The sequence below is a fragment of the Haliotis asinina genome, chromosome 1 (assembly GCF_037392515.1).
Source record: "Haliotis asinina isolate JCU_RB_2024 chromosome 1, JCU_Hal_asi_v2, whole genome shotgun sequence".
NCBI classification, from domain to species: domain Eukaryota; kingdom Metazoa; phylum Mollusca; class Gastropoda; order Lepetellida; family Haliotidae; genus Haliotis; species Haliotis asinina.
Window position 1 is genome coordinate 66,091,385 of NC_090280.1, and position 19,621 is coordinate 66,111,005.

At 40.5% G+C, this 19,621-nt stretch overlaps 1 protein-coding gene across 3 annotated transcripts in view; it reads left to right on the forward strand.

Moving 5' to 3' along the window:
* The window catches only part of LOC137296120 (ecdysteroid-phosphate phosphatase-like), a 32,242-nt gene extending 19,726 nt beyond the window's left edge, over nucleotides 1-12,516 (forward strand). For all 3 annotated transcript variants that reach the window (XM_067827816.1, XM_067827824.1, XM_067827832.1), the window contains 5 exons: nucleotides 410-545; nucleotides 1,437-1,556; nucleotides 1,692-1,784; nucleotides 2,139-2,381; nucleotides 3,290-12,516. In XM_067827816.1, coding sequence (XP_067683917.1) covers nucleotides 410-545; nucleotides 1,437-1,556; nucleotides 1,692-1,784; nucleotides 2,139-2,381; nucleotides 3,290-3,528 — 831 coding nt within the window. In that variant the 3' untranslated portion in view covers nucleotides 3,529-12,516. The remainder of the gene's footprint in view (nucleotides 1-409; nucleotides 546-1,436; nucleotides 1,557-1,691; nucleotides 1,785-2,138; nucleotides 2,382-3,289) is intronic.
* Nucleotides 12,517-19,621: the final 7,105 nt, after the last annotated feature.

The following is a 19,621-nucleotide window of genomic DNA, read 5'->3' on the forward strand; positions in this document are numbered from 1 at the left end:
TTATTAACTTGTTTGTGTACACAACCAAGATTAGACTACTGCTCATGACCTCATACTCCGGGCAGGTATACTGTATCATGCTCTGCAAACTTATCCAGTGCGCATTTTTTATGAGCAGTGTGGAGCAAAGCTGGTGAAACAACTTTTTCCCCAGGGCTGGGGGAAAATTAATGAATCGTTTGAATGCCGATTTCACTGTCTTTTTTTCATCGCTTTATTTCAAGTTTTTAGGCAATTTTGGCCTTTTTGATGATTTGTTTTGGTAAGTGCACACCAAAAGGTATCAGAATCTGTAAAGTTGTGTTTTACGTTGCATGTGACCTTTAATAATGTGACACATGAAGACTGGAACTGACCTTGATATGATGATGCAGTTTATAAAGCAGTATGACTCCCTCCTTGTATGTAGGTTATCAAGAACAAGAAGCAGAGGGATGTTGCAGCCCATCACAAGAGTCCTCGCAAGCTGTTTATCATGCGGCACGGAGAGAGATGCGACTTTGTGTTTGGCAGAGACTGGTGTGACAAGTGCTACGATGAAGTGGGTAAGGATGTTGATGTGACGGTGTTTGGCAGAGACTGTTGTGACAAGTGCTACGATGAAGTGGGTAAGGATGTTGATGTGACTGTTTGGTGGAGACTGTTGTGACAAGTGCTACGATGAAGTGGGTAAGGATGTTGATGTGACTGTTTGGTAGAGACTGTTGTGACAAGTGCTACGATGAAGCGGGTAAGGATGTTGATGTGACTGTTTGGTAGAGACTGTTGTGACAGTTACTACAATGAAGTGGGTAAGGATGTTGATGTGACTGTTTGGTGGAGACTGTTGTGACAAGTGCTACGATGAAGCAGGTAAGGATGTTGATGTGACTGTTTGGTAGAGACTGTTGTGACAAGTGCTACGATGAAGCGGGTAAGGATGTTGATGTGACTGTTTGGTAGAGACTGTTGTGACAGTTACTACAATGAAGTGGGTAAGGATGTTGATGTGACTGTTTGGTGGAGACTGTTGTGACAAGTGCTACGATGAAGTGGGTAAGGATGTTGATGTGACTGTTTGGTAGAGACTGTTGTGACAAGTGCTACGATGAAGTGGGTAAGGATGTTGATGTGACTGTTTGGTAGAGACTGTTGTGACAAGTGCTAAGATGAAGCAGGTAAGGATGTAGATGTGAGTGTTTGGTAGAGACTGTTGTGACAAGTGCTACGATGAAGTGGGTAAGGATGTTGATGTGACTGTTTGGTAGAGACTGTTGTGACAAGTGCTACGATGAAGTGGGTAAGTTGATCTGAACTCTTGCCATTTTATGATCACAACCAATTGCTTGTTTGTTGTTTGAAAAAGTCAATGCGGTTCATCAGGCGTTTGTCTGATATCATACTTTGTTTTGTTCCCTTCACAACATCTGCAACGACTGGTATGCTTCAATGTACAGGTAACTACAAACGGGTTAACCTGAACCTCCCTAGGACAATGATGACCCGAAATACCTACCTGGAATACATCAAAGACTGCCCACTGACAGAGATTGGAAAGGTGCAAGCACATCTTACAGGTAAGTTGCCCCTTTTCACATGTAAGATTGTGTATGTGCATTCCAATCCATGAATGGTAAATCTTTTCAGAGGATGTATAAAATTCCGCCCCCCCCCCACCTTGCACTGACCTGTCTGGTATGTTCTTTTTCCAGGGGATGCACTGAAGGCAGCATCTGTACCTATCTCCTTTGTGTACACCTCGCCTGCGCTCAGATGTGTACAGACAGCCTCAGAAGTCGCTAAAGGTAAGTGGAGACCATTGATATGAATTGTATTACATTTAGACTCTTGTACTTATCATATGTGTCAGGTCCACTGTAAGGCAATGGGAGTTTGGAGAGCTTTCGCTCATCACTCGAAAGACCTGGGTTCAATTATGCACATGGGTACAATGTGTGAAGCCTATTTCTGGTGTCCTGTGCCATGATATTGCTGTAATACTACTAAAAGTGCCTCAAAATTAAACTCACTCATGGTAGAAGTCATGGTAGTTGGTAACAAAAACTTCACACACATGTAAAGATGTCAACTGCAAATTTGTAAAAGCAGCATACTTGTGATACCACTAAGTAATGTTGTCACCTTACACATGCTTTCAGCTCTTGGTGTGACTGGCAAGATCTGCATTGAGCCTGTGTTGTTTGAGTGGCTTGGATGGTACAATCCTGTTATACCCAAGTGGATGAGCCCTGCTGACCTGGCCAAGAATGGCTTTAACATCGACACTTCACATGTTCCATTCATGGACATCAAGAACCTGAACGTGGAGGAGAGTGTTGATGAGTTCTACACACGAAATGCCAACTTTGTCAAGTATATTCTCCGCAAGCATGAACCTGAAGGTAATTAAAACAAACATCTTAGACCCATGTTTCTATTGTGGGTTCGAATCTTCTCTTTTCTGTCAACTGTTACTAATAACTCTATTAGGAGGTAAAACGTTTGTTAGAATTTTTTGTTGTACCCTGTATTTGTGAAATCTTTCATTGGAGAATCCCACAGTCATGTTGTGAGAAGTATACCAGGCTGTTATGGTTTGGGGATTTTGTCTCATCAAACACTGAAGTCCATCAGTGGATCCACAACACTTTGTACATGGCCTATATTTGCAATTACATGACAGTACAACAATGGCCAGGCTGCATCACATCGTCAGCCCATTTGCCTAGCCATGTCAGCCCATGTGTGTGAGGGTAAATTCCTGTTACAAGAAGAATATGCAATGTATATATACAACTGACTGTCAGGCAGCCCTGTATCGCATTACAATACATGTATGGTCAACCTGCAGTATCTAGCACCTCATCCACCACGTAAAACTTCCATGGCTAACCAGCCCACTCAGTTAATTAAGGTTGATTAGACATAAGCAGCTAAACTGTACATGGCTGTTCTGATAGTCATGTTGATTTCATTTACACTGACAGCACTGTGATTTAGATTGAGATAACACAATTTTCACTTAACTCATGTCTTTAATCCCAGATAAAACCCATACCCTGTCAAAAGGCCTGCGATAGAAACCTGAATATTTCTTCCTCCAGTGGCATTTAGAAGTTGATTTGATGGTTCTATGGATATTTTCCTCTTGTGTATAGATGCTCTATCTGCAAGTGTACATCACTTGCTTGATAACAGTTATCATCTACACTAAAAAATATTGCATATATTGGACTAAATAAGTTGTGCATCCATAGCACTTTATTGATATAGATATTGATGACTGATGTGAGCATGTTGTTGTGTACAGGTGGGAATGTGCTGGTGGTCGGACATGCAGGATCCCTGGACGTGTGTTCCAGACAGCTGTGTGGGAAGCCTGTCCGGAAGGCCTCTGAGTTTCACCAGCTGTTGTCAGGTGTGGCGTATTGTGCAGTTGCTATGTGTGAAGAGAATCCCGTCAGCAAAGTGTGGGAGCTGAAGGAACCATCTGTTGTACCACTGTGTCATGGAACAAACAAACTGTACAGCTGGAAACTCATACAGTGATACACCCATACATAGGTTCAGACATACAGTGATACACAGATACATAGGTTCAGACATACTGTGATACACTGATACCTAGGTTCAGACATACAGTGATACACAGATACATAGGTTCAGACATACAGTGAAACACTGATACATAGGTTTAGACATGCAGTGATACACTGATACATAGGTTCAGACATGCAGTGATACACCATTTCATAGGTTTAGACATGCAGTGATACACAGATACATAGGTTCAGACATGCAGTGATACACCATTTCATAGGTTCAGACATACAGTGATACACAGATACATAGGTTCAGACATACAGTGATACACAGATACATAGGTTCAGACATGCAGTGATACACAGATACATAGGTTCAGACATGCAGTGATACACAGATACATAGGTTCAGACATGCAGTGATACACCATTTCATAGGTTTAGACATGCAGTGATACACAGATACATAGGTTTAGACATGCAGTCATACACAGATACATAGGTTCAGACATGCAGTGATACACAGATACATAGGTTCAGACATGCAGTGATACACCATTTCATAGGTTCAGACATACAGTGATACACAGATACATAGGTTTAGACATGCAGTGATACACAGATACATAGGTTCAGACATGCAGTGATACACAGATACATAGGTTCAGACATGCAGTGATACACCATTTCATAGGTTTAGACATGCAGTGATACACAGATACATAAATTCAGACATGCAGTGATACACCATTTCATAGGTTTAGACATGCAGTGATACATAGGTTCACACATACAGTGATACACCAATGTATAAGTTCACACATACAGTGATACACCAGTATATAGGTTCACACATACAGTGATACACTGATACATAGGTTCAGATATGCAGTGATACATAGGTTCACACATACAGTGATACACCAAGGTATAAGTACAGACATAAAGTGATACATGGATATGTAGGATCACATATACAGTGATACACCAATTTTTAAGTTCAGACATACAGTGATACACCAGTATATAGGTTCAGACATACAGTGATACACTGATACATAGGCTCAGACATGCAGTGATACAATGATACATAGGCTCAGACATGCAGTGATACACTGATACATAGGTTCAGACATACAGTGATACACCAATATATATACACCAAATTGTAGGTTCAGACATATGCAGACAGGACTGATGCAGAAAGGCAGATTTACTTGTTTATCAAATAGATGGGCCAAGAACAGGCAGCGTTGAAACAACCCTTTTTTCAGAATGTTTTTTGTGCGTTTTGTGTAACAACAAAATATTACATATTACAGACATATTTATTTAGTTTTTTGATACAATCTGAAAAATAGTACAAGATACCAGTGTGGTTGCAAACTTGCATTGTGCTGAGTCAGATACTCAAAGGATTTTGTCACAATATTTATGCTGTAAATTTTGATTGTCAGCTGCAACACTTACATTTATGTACAAGGCTACAACTCTGTATTTGCTGAATTTATAGCTACCTTTTCACTTCCAGAATAGTGATATTTTCGTTGGGTTTTTAAAAAGAGATGCCTAAAGATGTGGTCTTTTCTTTTTACTGTTTTTAAGAGGGGAAAAATCTCAAATCAGGAAAAAGCATGTAAGTTTCCATTTGTACAGTTTGCATCCTTCTTCATCCATTTGTAACACTGAGGGGATCTGCTTTAAAAAAATAGATTGATTTGGACTTACATGTCTTATGACACGAGTAAAATATCTCCTAATGAAACAAAAGTTACTCTCAGGCATATATCACTTAGTTAGGTCCGAGGGGTGACTTACGGAAAGTAGGTGTAGCTGAGCATGTCGTCCATAGAATACCATATGGGTGTGCTGGGCAAGTGTTGTCTACAGGAGACCATGTGGGTGTGTTGGACAAGTGTCATTCACAGAAGACCATATGGGTGTGTTGGACAAGTGTCATTCACAGAAGACCATATGGGTGTGTTGGACAAGTGTCATTCATAGAAGACCATATGGGTGTGTTGGACAAGTGTCATTCACAGAAGACCATATGGGTGTGTTGGACAAGTGTCATTCATAGAAGACCATGTGGGTGTGCTGGGCAAGTATCATCTGCAAAAGACCCTATGGGTGTGTTGGACAAGTGTCATCAACAGAAGACCATATGGATGTGTTGGGGAAGTGTGGAATAACAGAACGTTATGACACCATGACTCTACTGTTCCTGATTTGAACCTTCCAACATTACTTTCAAAATCAAATAATTTATGCTATGAATGAGAAAAAGGATTTATATGTGAATAAGTTATTTCATCTATCTTATACAGCGTCCCTCGCATGAAATCTGTATTGCATGAGTGTTTTAGTTGTTTGTTTAGTGATACTATGAGGCTTTAAATGTGTTGATTCTGTTGGTACAGTGTTCTTAAGACTCACCCTTTACGTTCCTGATAAGTCATGGTCTTGACTTCACAAAATATGTTCTACATTAGTTACCTGTTTTGTGTATTAGTTTGTCATATCCATTTCTGTTTGTACCAGGTCTTCTAACCTGCACGCACCTTATTGATCAGCAGTGTTCAGTCCACCATGTATTGTGGTAGTGTATTTCCTTCTTGGCATTTTAGGGGCAAATATCTTTCATTTGGAATTCCAGTTTAGTAACTAAAATACACAGATATCAAATAACCTGACTGTCTCATTGAATGGATGCTGTTCCAGTTACGTGTAGTTCAGTGTTAGTAATTCATGTTTCCATGAATTTTTCAGCTTTACTTCTGTCTAACAATTTCATAACCTGTGGGTAAACGTTGAGGACCTCTTGACTTATGTACATGTTCTGTTACACTGTCATAACATGTTGTCAGACATATTTTACTGGTTATTTGGAAAGTCTTTCACTTAAGTCAGATGCTGGTTATATTTTGGAATGATTGTACTTGAGCATAAATATGTATTTGTCCTCTTGGTCCAGACTTGTCCTGGGCCTGCTGGTCAGACTGTACTTGTCTCACCAGATCACAATCTGCTGGCAGACTGTACTTGTCTCACCGGGTCACAATCTGCTGGCAGACTGTACTTGTCACACCAGATCACAGTCTGCTGGCAGACTGTGCTTGTCTCACTGGGTCACAATCTGCTGGCAGACTGTACTTGTCTCAGCAGGTCACAATCTGCTGTTTAGACTGTACTTGTCTCACTGGGTCACCGAGTGCTGGGAGACTCTCAATGCCAGCAGTAACTCAATACCAGCAGTAGTCAGAGAAAGAAAGTGTGTTCCATGATAGTAGAGTTTTCAGGGAATGTCATCAGTGTCATATACAGCCATTGGGGTTTTATTGTACATTTAATGACTATACACGGAGAGTTGATCAATGGATGGAATGGTTAAAAAGGTAATATCATAACAAGTTTTAGCTGGTTAAGTCATGTTGCCCAGAGAGAGGACTGTTTGTCATGACATACTGCTACATATCCCATTCACCTTTGACCTTACAAGTGTTGTAAACAGTTCTTAGACTTACACCACAGGGGCACAATGTGTGAAACCCATTTCTGGTGATCCCAAATGTGATATTGCTTGAATAATGCTAAAACTGGCATAAAACTAAACTCACTTGCTAACTCCTTAGAACTATTGTTTGGCTCCAAGCCAATACCTTTAACTTCAACTACTTTGTTCTAGTATCTTAGAAAACAGTATATGAAACTCTCATTTCTGCTAGCAGTTGTATTTGTTTTGTTTATATTCAGTTACAAGTTTTCATATATGAACTGACATTCCTGTCTCTTTTAGGAGATCATATCAAATTCTATACTCGCTAAGAATACCATCTGAAGGAACAAATCAAACTCAGTATCACAAGTAGAAATGTATGGCTTTTTGCTTGAATCAAACAAATGGCTGCAAGATGAAGTATTTTCTTACACCATATATGAAACATGGTTATGTACAGTTGGGTCAAGGACTGAAATGCTTAGATTTTACCAGATTACTGAAATCAGCTGACTTCTCACAGTGAGTCTCTCAGGTTTGGTTGTGCGGAGCTCCTGTCGACCTTTCCCTGTTAAAATGTTACAGAATAATGGTGAAAGTAATGTAAGTAGCACTCACTCAGTAACTCAGTATTTGCAATGGGTTTCCACTCTCAGGGATTTTTCCAGTATTTATCAAGTAAACTTTTCTTATGTGATGAAATTAATAATTTTTTAGCAGTATTTTACAGTGTCATCCAGTCTGACAACCGAAAATTGCTTACAGCACGCTGTTGCTTGCACCCATGATTGTGCAGAGTTATTGAATTTGTTCTGGCTTAATATCTGCACAATCCTGTCTTTCATCAGTCCGAATGACTTAGCAAGCTGTTTTGATTTATGTTGTGGTTATAGTGAATTACACATTGAGTGTGTCCATGCCATAGTTTATAATCAGATTTTGTGAACTTTACGCGTCTTTTTTAAGGTATGTATTATCTTCTTCTTTGTACATGTTTCTAGCTTGCAGTATAGAGGCTAAATCAGAACCTTTCCTTTGTGCAGAAACTTGTATTATTTCATGATGTGACAGCTCTCCAAGGGATGCTGTTCAATGTTATACTGTTTGGTTGTTATGTACTGATGGAGGAATGTGTGTTAGAACCTAAGGCTCATGGTTTGGTCGAACCCAGACCAGCATGTTTTGTATCGGTATTGTGTGCATTCTTCAGTGTGTGTATATACTTGTGGCAGTATTTCACCCTGAACAGGATACTCATTTATTTGAACCTGAAATTGTCACATTCCCTCACCATCTTTCATTATGTTTAATCACTCAACATATTCATACATGTGACAAAACTGTTAGTATGTTGTCAGCTGGCAGCTGTCTGTTTCTTCAAGGCTTTCTTCACAAGAACACCTTGAGGGAAGGGTGATTTGGTGCAGTTCCAAGAGGGAGCCTGTTGTGTTGTGCTGCTTGTTTGTTACCATGTACATATAAATGTAGCAGTATAGCTCAAGAAGTTTTTGGTTCTGTTACAATGATGCATCATTTTAAAGATGAAGTTTACAAGTTTTCTGACTAAACATCTCAGTTGTTTGATTTCATATTTATGCCTATACATTACTATAAGAGAATTGATGCAGTGGAACCAAAATATATCAGGAGAAAGGTACGATCAATTGTTGAGACTTAAGTTTAAACACTTGTTACCTGTGCCACAACCCACTGTTGTAGAGTTTTTTCCAGTGTAACTTCATCATCGTCAGCAGACTGAGTTTCTAGTCAGTTTTCTCATATTTTCTATGTTTTTGTAGATGTGTTTAGTAGATGTCTGATCTTGTCTACTAGATGTCTGATCTTGATGTAACAATTCTGAAGTGTTGAAGACATATATTCCAATTAATGGCTATGCCTGGCTATATTTGTGTTGATGTTTGTTATCCTTGTCCCTTGTAACACTCTATGTTGATATGTTATATGAATCACTGGCTGCATAAACATACCTCTGTAAGGGTGTAGCCTCATCATTCCTTCACACCCAGGTAACTGAGACTATACAGCTTGTTCCCTGAAGTTGCATCAGTTGCTTGTGAAATTATTTACAGTTAGAGTTTCAAAAGTAAGTGTTGTTCAGTTACTTGCTGTTCTGCTTGACACTGGAGGATGTCACTGTGTGATATCTTATTATTTGCTAACAACATTGTATATCTAGTGTATGTTTGTTCTGTGCTACTCAGCTCTCTTCCCAGCAAATGTTGACAAATGTATGTATATTGTTTGATATAGTTTCATATATATATATTGTGAAGTTCAGCAGTGTATTATACATATAAATGGTACAGTCACACTGAAAATTGTTTTGTTGCGGACTCTCAAAAACAATGTTAGTGACTGGTAGCATAAAGACCTAAATCAGGAAAACTTCATCTGTGAAATACTTAGCACTATCACAAGGGGCTGCAGGGGTGGAGTAAATACAGCTTGTGTCCATGCAGGTAGCCAACGTACTGTAAGTCCCCTTGGACCCTAGTAGGGTGATCTATTTTCATTTGCTGGCAATCTATAGCCTGTTTTTGTATTGTATTGTCAAATTAGTGCTATTAGTTGTAACTTTCCAAACTAGTTTTATTTGTAATTGTGATACTCTTGTTGTTTTGGTGTCCTTTGACGAAAGGTTTTTATAATATACACATCTTTGGTTTCAATGTCAAATATGTTTTTGTGACGATATGGCTGAAATATTGCAGATGTGATGTTAAATATTAACTCACTAACTCACTTAACTCGGACCCCTACTACATATGTTCTATGATTCCAGTAAAGGTTTATTTTATTCTCAGGTTTGAATTTCGATACAAATCCTTGGTGACATGTATGGTCAGAAGATCCACACAGAGCATAGTTGTAGAACACTGCATGATTAACTTCCAAGTGATATTCAGACATTTTATCAAGGATGTTGTTTAGGTGTGTTTTCTGTGAAGTGTTTTAAATTTGAAAAGTATTTTTACTGTACAGTGTACAGCTGGATGACTGATTATCCCCCCTGATTGTTGAGGGTGTGCGTGACTCTGTGTCTGTATTTTACACTCTTGTTCAGTATATTTGGTATTACAATGCAAATATGTGAAATGCTGTTTTCAGATATGTTTGGTAACCAGTGGATCATGTATCATTATGTTTGTGTTCTAGATACCCAGTGTATCGTTACCAGTGACTTATAACGAACCTCATATTCCCTCACCTTCTATTGCCACATGTCTATGGGAGTGGCAGGACTCTTCCAGCCAATGATTCTCACAGGTGAATCTGGTGTGAAGCTTTGCAGGGGGATAACATAGAGTGGGAAAGCCACAGAACATGCATGTTACACTACAAAGTTGAACTCAAAGAAACTTAACATCAAAGACTAGTGCTCAGGGATTACGCAATTGTAGGTTGTGTATTTTCATTTTGACTGTAATTGCCATTTTGGAATTCGACTGTACAACCTGTTACACTGATTAAGTAACAGAAGTTTAGCTGTCCTAGATATCCCTGCAAACTAAGCATTGTGGCTAATACTGTGAACCGTTCAGGGCACTGGGCTTCCTAGGCTTCACAATGTCACACATTTGTCCCATGTTGTCAACCACTGACACACCATATATGTTCATGTTATCATCTGTTGGCTGTCCCAGTGTGTGGTCATGCTATCAACCCCAGGTTTGCTTACTGTGTTAAGGCTTCTAGCCTTTTACCATGAATGTTCTGGTCCTGTCAGCCATGAGGGGTACTATTTGTGTAGTAACACTATCAGCTGCTAGCTTGACTGGCCTTGTCATTGTAGATATACTTTATGTATAGGAGAAAACACACCTCCGAGGTTTTGGTAGACAGTGTAAAACCGCCACCTTCGTCAGCCCAGTGAATGTGTGGTGGAGTATCTGCCTATGAATCCGAGATTAGTTCCAATCTCACAAGGGAAAACAATTGTACTTTGAGCTTATTCTTGAATGATGTTTTTCAACCACTTGTATCATTTGGATGTTGATGTTCATATGAATTTAGAAAAAGTAAAACCTTCGAAGAGGTCTCACTAACAAAAAGTAAAGCCTGTCCCTCCAAAAGACAAACCTCAAATGCGGTTATTCTGGGAAAACAAGAGATGGTTTAATATATAGGGAATCTCACCAAATTGTCTACTGATATCAAATATATCAACACGAGTCGTTAAGGTAACAAATATCCGAGGCTTGCCGAGGATATTATTACCTGTATCAACAAGTGTTGATATAATTGCTATCAGTAGGAATGATGGTAAGATTCTGTTTATCATCCAAAGTCATTTTTCATTAGTTTTCAATGAAAAATGTACATCTCTGAACACAGCACTGGCATTACATGTGCAGTACAACGATGTCATAGCATTGTGACGTCATCAAGTTCATGATGTCATAGCATTGTCAGGGCATTGTGCAAAATCTATTGTCAAAGCGATATCTCCTAGGAGAACAGAGTTTTGGATGATAAATAGTGAGAAGCACACTACAGGACCCCGTTTCACAAAACTCTTGTAAGTCTGAGATTTCGTAACTTTCCTCGTAGCATTTGCACCTTCTATGTTACAGTATGCCAGGTAAAAATGATACGAGAAAAGTTACGAGATCTTAGGCTTACGAGACTTTTGTGAAACGGGCCCCAAGTTTGTATAAGTTGTTCACTGGTCACGGGCATCGGTTGATGTATCCTCAATGTTTGTGTATGTTCCCAGTCAATCAGAAAACAACATTTATGAGTGAGATAAGATAATGTGGAATGTATGTATTGACTTTGTTCCAGGTCAGTTTGTACTTCTGTTTGTTTTCTCAAGCTGTTACATAAGTCAGAACAATTCCGGTGCCACTTCTGTCCTCAGAGGAATGCTCAATGTTGATCTCTGAACTTCCTCAAAGGCAAAAACATTAAAGCTGGAATATCAGTTGTCAAGAGCCTTTGTTACAAATTTGCGTGTTTATAGCTGCTCAGGGGAGGTAACTGTAGATCTCAGTCATAGTTGTTAGTGTAGGATTAGATTGGGACTCTCAGTTTGATATTCTTGGAGGGATCGAGGAAAGGAGTGTTGAGGAAAAGGGAGACAGACGTGTGTATTAAAGCAGATATCACTAAACATATACTCCAAGAAAATTTCCACCAAACCACTCTGAACATTTGACAATGGTTGGTTCCACTGTGAAGCACGGAAAGACAGTCTATATTTGTATTTTCATGATAAGTAGCTTCCAAGGCACTCACTACCACATTCTTGTGACAAAGATATTTTTTCTACACCAGACGTGATGACATGACTGCTCACACTGCTATATGAATGACCTTTGCTAGAGTTATCTTCATATATTTATATTGTTTTGTTACATGTATATACTTACGTATACACACACATATATATTGGTGTACTGTTTGTATATAAAAAGACACCTTTATGCATGCTATAAGGTATGTTATCAAATTTATGAATACAATATTTCTCATAAACATGTTTTTGTTTTGTTTGGATAATACAATGACAATGTTCCACAAATAATGAATGGTTGCCCTTGGTATTGCCCGCCATTCCTCCTGAAGAGCTGCACCAAGCTGGGCCAGGTTGACGGGTGTGGGGTCCCTGGCACACCCACTTCCACCGAGGATGTCCCATAGATGTTCATTTGGGGACAGGTCTGGGGGCACAGAGGGGCAGTCCAATGTCTGTATGCCATCTCGTCGGAGATAAGCTGTGGCAATTCGGTCCCGATGTTGTCTGGCATTATCATTTTGAAATTCAACATTCCTGCCGATGATTCGAGCCAGTGTAGCCACAACAGGACGTAAAATTTCGTCAAAGTATCGCTTACCAGTCAAGGATTCATTACCGATGACCAGATCTGATTGCCAGTCATGTGTGACCTTCACCCCCACACCATGACACTACCACCCTCATATCGATCATAGTCAATAGTTGCCGCTCTGGCATACCGCTCACCGCTACGGCGCCAACGTTTTCTGCCATCAGTTAAGTAACGTTTCCTTTTGCACGATTTTCTTCCTTTTACGACAGATTTCGCTCACGTACAACGGCTTTTTCTATCGCTACATGTAGCGATCTAGGCTTGTGACAGAGCCTGTCGTACGGGTTTCAAGGGGCAGCTCTGCAAAAGATAATCCGGGAAATTCCAATTTTCAGTTTTGATCATGTGCTTCGAACTCTGTTATGGCGAATGTAGAAAAAATCATTGAAATAGTGAGGGTCAGGACGTCATTGTATGATGTTTTCCTGTCCCAAATATAGGGATGCCCAGTATGTCAGGTCTTCATGTTATTCTTCAATGCAGAGAACCCTACATATACACCACTACCCATCCCAACACTACCAAACATTTACACATCCTCTCTCACACAGACTTACTCCCCACTCAGACACCCGATCTCACACAGACTTACATCCCCACTGATCAAACACCGTATGCCAGCCACACACAGCAATGAAAGTGGCAGAAAACATGGAATAAGTTAATTGTTGCCAGTACTATGTTTTTCTTATGAAAATATTTTTGCCAAGTGGAGAACTGTGTCAAAAAGGGATTCATTTGTGTATTATTTTTTCTAACTGCAAAGAGGTTTTGTTTCATTTCTAATTACATATTTCAATAAGAAAGACTTTAAACAATAAAAACTGTATCTGTTGTCATTTTAAATAAAAAACAATTACCTCAAACAAATTGACAGTCGTTCTCCTGGGCATAGAACCTCTCTAACTTTCGAGTACATCTGAATGCCATCCTCAGTTCGAGCCCAAATATAGTTGTACTGGTTCTGTGTAACGCGAAAATGTTCCTGAAGTTTCATGTTATCAAGCCTCAGCTCCTCTACCAGATTGTGATACGCCCCCTGCTCTTTTCTTCTCATGAAAATTTGGTGAACCCCCAAACGGTGCGTTCTTTTCGAATACTTCTTTCTTCTTTTTGATCATGAGATACAATCCAAGAACTGCAATCAATTTCTGCTCGTACATCAAAGAGTGACGTCTTGAGACGGGTGTCATTGCTATGTCAGATCCGGCGAATCGGACAGCTCAGCCGATATGGTCGGATGGCAAAATGAACAAATCGTGTATCGTCCGAGACGTCGCACGACGTCGTACGAAAAATCGTGTAAAAGGAAACGTCGCTTTAATCTGAGGCAAAGCCTTGACTCATCTGAGACCACGGTGTGATGCCAATGGCTGCCTAGCCCATGCCAATCATTGGCGCCCATGGTGAGCTGTAAGGTAACACCCTTGAAAGGGCGCCTTGCTTTCAGACGGGGTTGACTGAGCCAGTGTTGAACGGTTGGGCTGAGTGTGAAATTCGCGTACGGAATTCCCTACAGATGCCAGGTGATCATTTGAACCTATTGCGTATTGGTGTCGTTGATTTTTGTCTACCACGCAATGTAACCCCACCTGTTTGACGGTACTTGTCCCACACGTATGAAATTACACTTTTTGATTAACCCAACATTCGGGCAAAATTCATTCAATTTCTTAGTTCCCTTATTTTTTCGTCCATAGTATATTTGTAAAAGTTGAACTTGTTCTACTGCTGATCCTATGATTACATGCATTAAAATTTTAGCTTCACAAAGGAATATTTTCACAACTTGAGGATCGTCTTTTCCAAATTATGCAGTACACTTGCATGACCGCCATTGGACTTCGATCGTCACCTTTTCACATATGGTTCAATCTCTAGTCTCGGAAGCTGAGATATGGAATTTTACATGATTCAAGGAACGTTGAATCCAGACGGATGGGCGCATGTCATTCAAGAAGCTCACCATATTAGCTGAAAGCTTATCTGGTTTGTGAAGCGAGCAGAAGAGGCAGGGGGACACAAATCTCACCTTCCTCAAATGTGTCAACAATGGATCTGTAATAACATTACCCGTGGTGACGCAGATTCTTCTCCATTTAAGTTGACATCGGGCCATTGAACGATACGGTTCTGGATTTACATTATGTATTCAATATGACGGGCTCAAACTGGAGATCACCCGGTTCTCTATCACTTAATTTTCCAGTGGCTTCGGTGCGTTACAGACAACAGAAGAACACTCCCTTTCACCATGGCTGTAGCAGCAAGCGTATCAAACGTGCATGCTCTTGATCACACGCACGCACACACACACGCACACACTTGAGCTTCATCTCTACCTGTCCAGCATATCACCAGAGAGAGGTAAGAAAGGGTCAGATTCAGACCAGGGTCTGGCACCGTCTGAACCGTTCTGATACCTTCGCCTCCTTCGGGTTTATTTAACAGCATATTAAACCAAAACCGACGCCTAGAAGACATTCATACCGAAACATAAGTCTCATTAACCTATTCAGACACTGACCTACTTTTCAGCCGATCCGAATTTCCTCGTGTGAAAGTGTAAATTGACGCCTCAAACAATGCCAATTCCAATTCCTTGTTACATAAGAAAATGATATTTATAAATGAATTGTAATTATAAACTTTAATGACACCGTCTTTCTATACTTCATGTCGAGGTTGAGGCAGCATACCTTAGCTATGGAATCGCAGACTGTCCCTGTTTGATGAGGTCGAAAAATGAGTCACAATGCATCTGGCTCACTGGTTAAACCTGTTATGTGTTTTTTGTGCTTATTCAGGGTAGTTCTGTAACGCACAATGAGGTTGATGTAATATCAGTTCCGTCAGAGACCGTCAAATATTTCTAGCGGCAGAGCCTCGTTTTGAGATTTCCACGATTTTCAGGTTTCCGTTTGTCAGAATTCGTTGTACGAACTTACGCCTTACGATGTGTTTGCCGGGATTAGATGGAGTTTAGTGTTGCATTATTCAAGTGCATAGACTTATCAAGTCATACTGATTAATATACTGACGAGACTGTTCTCTAATCAATGTTTTGACATGTATATGCATAATATCATGCAAGCCGTCATTGTATAAGGATATGTCGAAATCAACCGTAGCAGGTTAACTTGAGGCTTACTTACGTGTTCATGCGTGTGCATGCAACGAGGTTTTATAAGCGACAGTTAGGCATCCCTAGGAATGTATATTTATAGGATGTCTATCGCCTTCACTTCTATTAACTGCAGAAGAATTCTGATGAAGATTCTGACATTTGTTTGATGGCATTGCATTATGTTATAAACACAGATATAGTGCTACTTCACAATAGCTCTTCTGGATATGACGTGGTCGACAACGTAAAATGTCAGCGATGACAGAACAAAACTGCGAACACTGATGTTCCAAAAGATGAGTATAGACAATGCTAACTAAATGTTTTCGTCTGTGAGCAAATGATGTTTTGAGCATCAGCAGTTTTGGATTATTCACTAAAATCTGATGATATAACGAAACACGTGCCATAGTTCAACTTGACCAGTTTTACTGTATCAGCATAGTCGAGGCAAAAACTGTACGTAGGCAAATATGCACTTTAAAATATGTATTAACCCAGGTTCAAGTTATATATTAAGAAGTATACTGTTTTATAACAATGATATGTGTAGACCTCACGAAGTTGTATATATATAACCAAGTAATGGCTGTTGTCTCAGTACAGCATACTGAAATCGGCTTCGAATCTCTTCAAAACCTTGGGGTAATAATGGAAATAACAGATTTTTCAGTGTGGTCATTGTGGCGGACCTCTCGTCCATTAGGTTTTTAAGACGAAAACCGTTATAAGCCATTTTGAGCGGGACACATACACACAAATGGCCATCAAGCCAAAATGTAATGTCTGCTGTCGCCGATCCCGAGGACGACATGCTGTCACACAAACTCAGATGACCTTCCCGGCAAACTGAACTCGGAATGTGGATGTCAATTCCTAGAGTCTTAGGTAGTAGCAAAACTATATACATATACATGCATTCCGACTTCAATTGGTTGTTCAAGAACACAAGAGAAGGACAAATATAACAGGGACTTCTCCATTGTTCTCAGACAGTCAAGGGTACTGTGTGAATACCCACCATGGCCACAGGGTAGGGACATCATATTTTACTGAAGAGACCGTCCATAAGTGGGATGGCCATGTCATGCCATGTACAAAATCTTTGCCTTTCCCTCAAATAATTTTATAGCGTAATTTTATATTTTCACGCACAAAATTACTGACACACACACCCACTTCCCCTGAACAAATTGAATGAAACCTTCCTCGTAAAATCATCATCAACGCCCCCAACCTGCCCCATCCATAAATTATGAACAGTCCCTAATTAGGAATATGTTTTTACAAAGACTAAAGTTTGTTGAAGATGGGTACCTGTCTTACGAACCAAGCAGCATACTAACGTCTTAACATCAGAAGTCAAAGCTAATGAAGTGCTTTGTGGCTTCATCGCTTTTCATGGTTATATACCATAGTCTAGCCAGGTTCCACGGTCACATTCCGAGGCCTGTCTACACGAAACACATGCTCACTGACAGCTTGAAGTCTGGTCTCACTCAGAATCTAATACAAGAGGGTAGTAGCGTAAACACACATGTATCCTCTTCTTATTAACAACATGACGCCTGTATGTGGAGCTATTGGGCACGTGCTCTCTGTCAAGTGTTTCTGTATCAACGGCACATTTGTAATGCGGAGTGTCCCAGAGGTCAGACTGTAATCCGACACGTTGATCTTAATAGGGCTGATACGAACACAATGGATGGGAGAACACCACCAACGGATCCTATTGCTGTGTATCTAGAACTTTTAATGGATGAGACATATGATGTAGCCGGCAAAGCCAGGTCGAGGTAGATGGTACCGGGCGTTACCTCGGAGATAGATCACGTCAACTATGCCTCCATCCACCCCACTGAGAAACATCCTGTCGCCATATAACAACTGCATCGACTTCGGTGTGACTGACAGCTCATCAATTAATACCGACGTGTCACTGGATGGGTAATACTTCATTACCTTATTGCTGTGGCTGAAATACAGGACGTTATATTCTGGATGAAACGCCAAAGCAGACATGTGTGTTGCTTTGAAAATAACGCGAAAGTTTTGCCCAATGTATGTTAAAGAATAAAGATTCTCGTGGTCACATACATATATCAGCATGTTTACTTCATCCACCGTGATACCATTCAAAGGTCCACCACTGTTGTATATGGTTAACAGCTGGGTGTAATCGTCGCCAGATGTGGGTATAATATTGACAGACTTCGTGCGCCAGTTTGTGTGAATCACGAGTTCCCTCCCTTCGTCTATGGCCATCCCACTGCTCGCCACACCATTCTTTAGGATTGACTTCAGGCTGCTGTCCAAAGGGTACGACAGAATCATATCCGGTTCGTATGTTGATAGCAGCAATGTCCGGCGAGAGACTACGTACGCCGCCGACAATACGTGTGTAGTGTTTATTGGATATGGATCGTACTTTTCGCTCCAATGGTATCCAACTTTCAGTGTCTGAAGTTGTTTATAATAGCTGGAAGCAAAAGGCACGATAAGCAAACGGCGGGTCACCTGACCTATTTCAGATGACATCGCAGGAGGTGAAGCTGGTGTAACTGTAGTAGATTCTTGACTGTCTTTGATGGTTTCCTTGGTGATATGTGCTGTTACTGTACTAGATTTTTGACTGGTTCCCATGGTGGTGTGTGTTGTCAACTTTGTGGGAACTGTTACAGATCGGGTGTCGTCTTCTAGGATATTGTCAGGTGTAACACACTGCTTCGGTTGGCTGACAAACTGACGTTTCATCTTTTGAAGTTCTTCTTTCAGAACGTTGTTCTGTTCCACCATTTTGCCGAAACCCGTCCTTAAGATGCTGACTTCATGTTTCAAGATGTGCATCTGTTGCCTGAGATGTTGATTTTCCTTACCGTTCGCTCTAGAGGAAGTGACCGTCTTTTCTTTCTGAAGCTCTTTCACCACTTTAGACACGAGTTCGGGCAATATTAATGGGACTATCTCATTCTTTAAACTGTGCTTCCACTCACTCTTGACATTCCGTATTTGTCTTTTTAGATTTCGATCCGTTTGAGTGCTTATCCGCTTAATGTCATCCTGGACAACGGAAACGTCGTCCTCTACCCTATCCAGGCCGTCGTTCATGTCCTCCTCGACTTCTTCAATGCGTCGAAGAAGAGTCTGAATGTAGTCGTAGTTGTCAGCGTGAGATGTAGCCTTGTGCAGATAAAGCAGTATTAGCAGAACCGCGGCACACACTTGTCCAGCCATGGCGCACCAGCAGAACCTAACGGACTGACCTCTTTGGCGCAGCGTGGGGCAGTGCAATGTACCGTACATCCTTGAAAATGGGTCGAGCGACAGCTTTTCACACATGTGTGACACTGATATCCCGGGCTCCTTGGCGGTTGCAGTCTATGTTAAGGAACTGTGAACAATGTTTGTCCAAATACACTACATGGTTGTTAAGAGGTTGTTCGGTTAAGATTGTTTTCTTGTAGTTATCTCATTTGTCTCGTTTTTTTCCTCCTACAGAACTGTGATGTCCGTTACTATGGCAATTTGACAATACGCATATTTCATTTTCAAACTGATGTTACACCATTACTTTTTCTGACTCAAGTCAGGACGTTGATTAGGGTGTCCGTAGGTAATTGTGTGT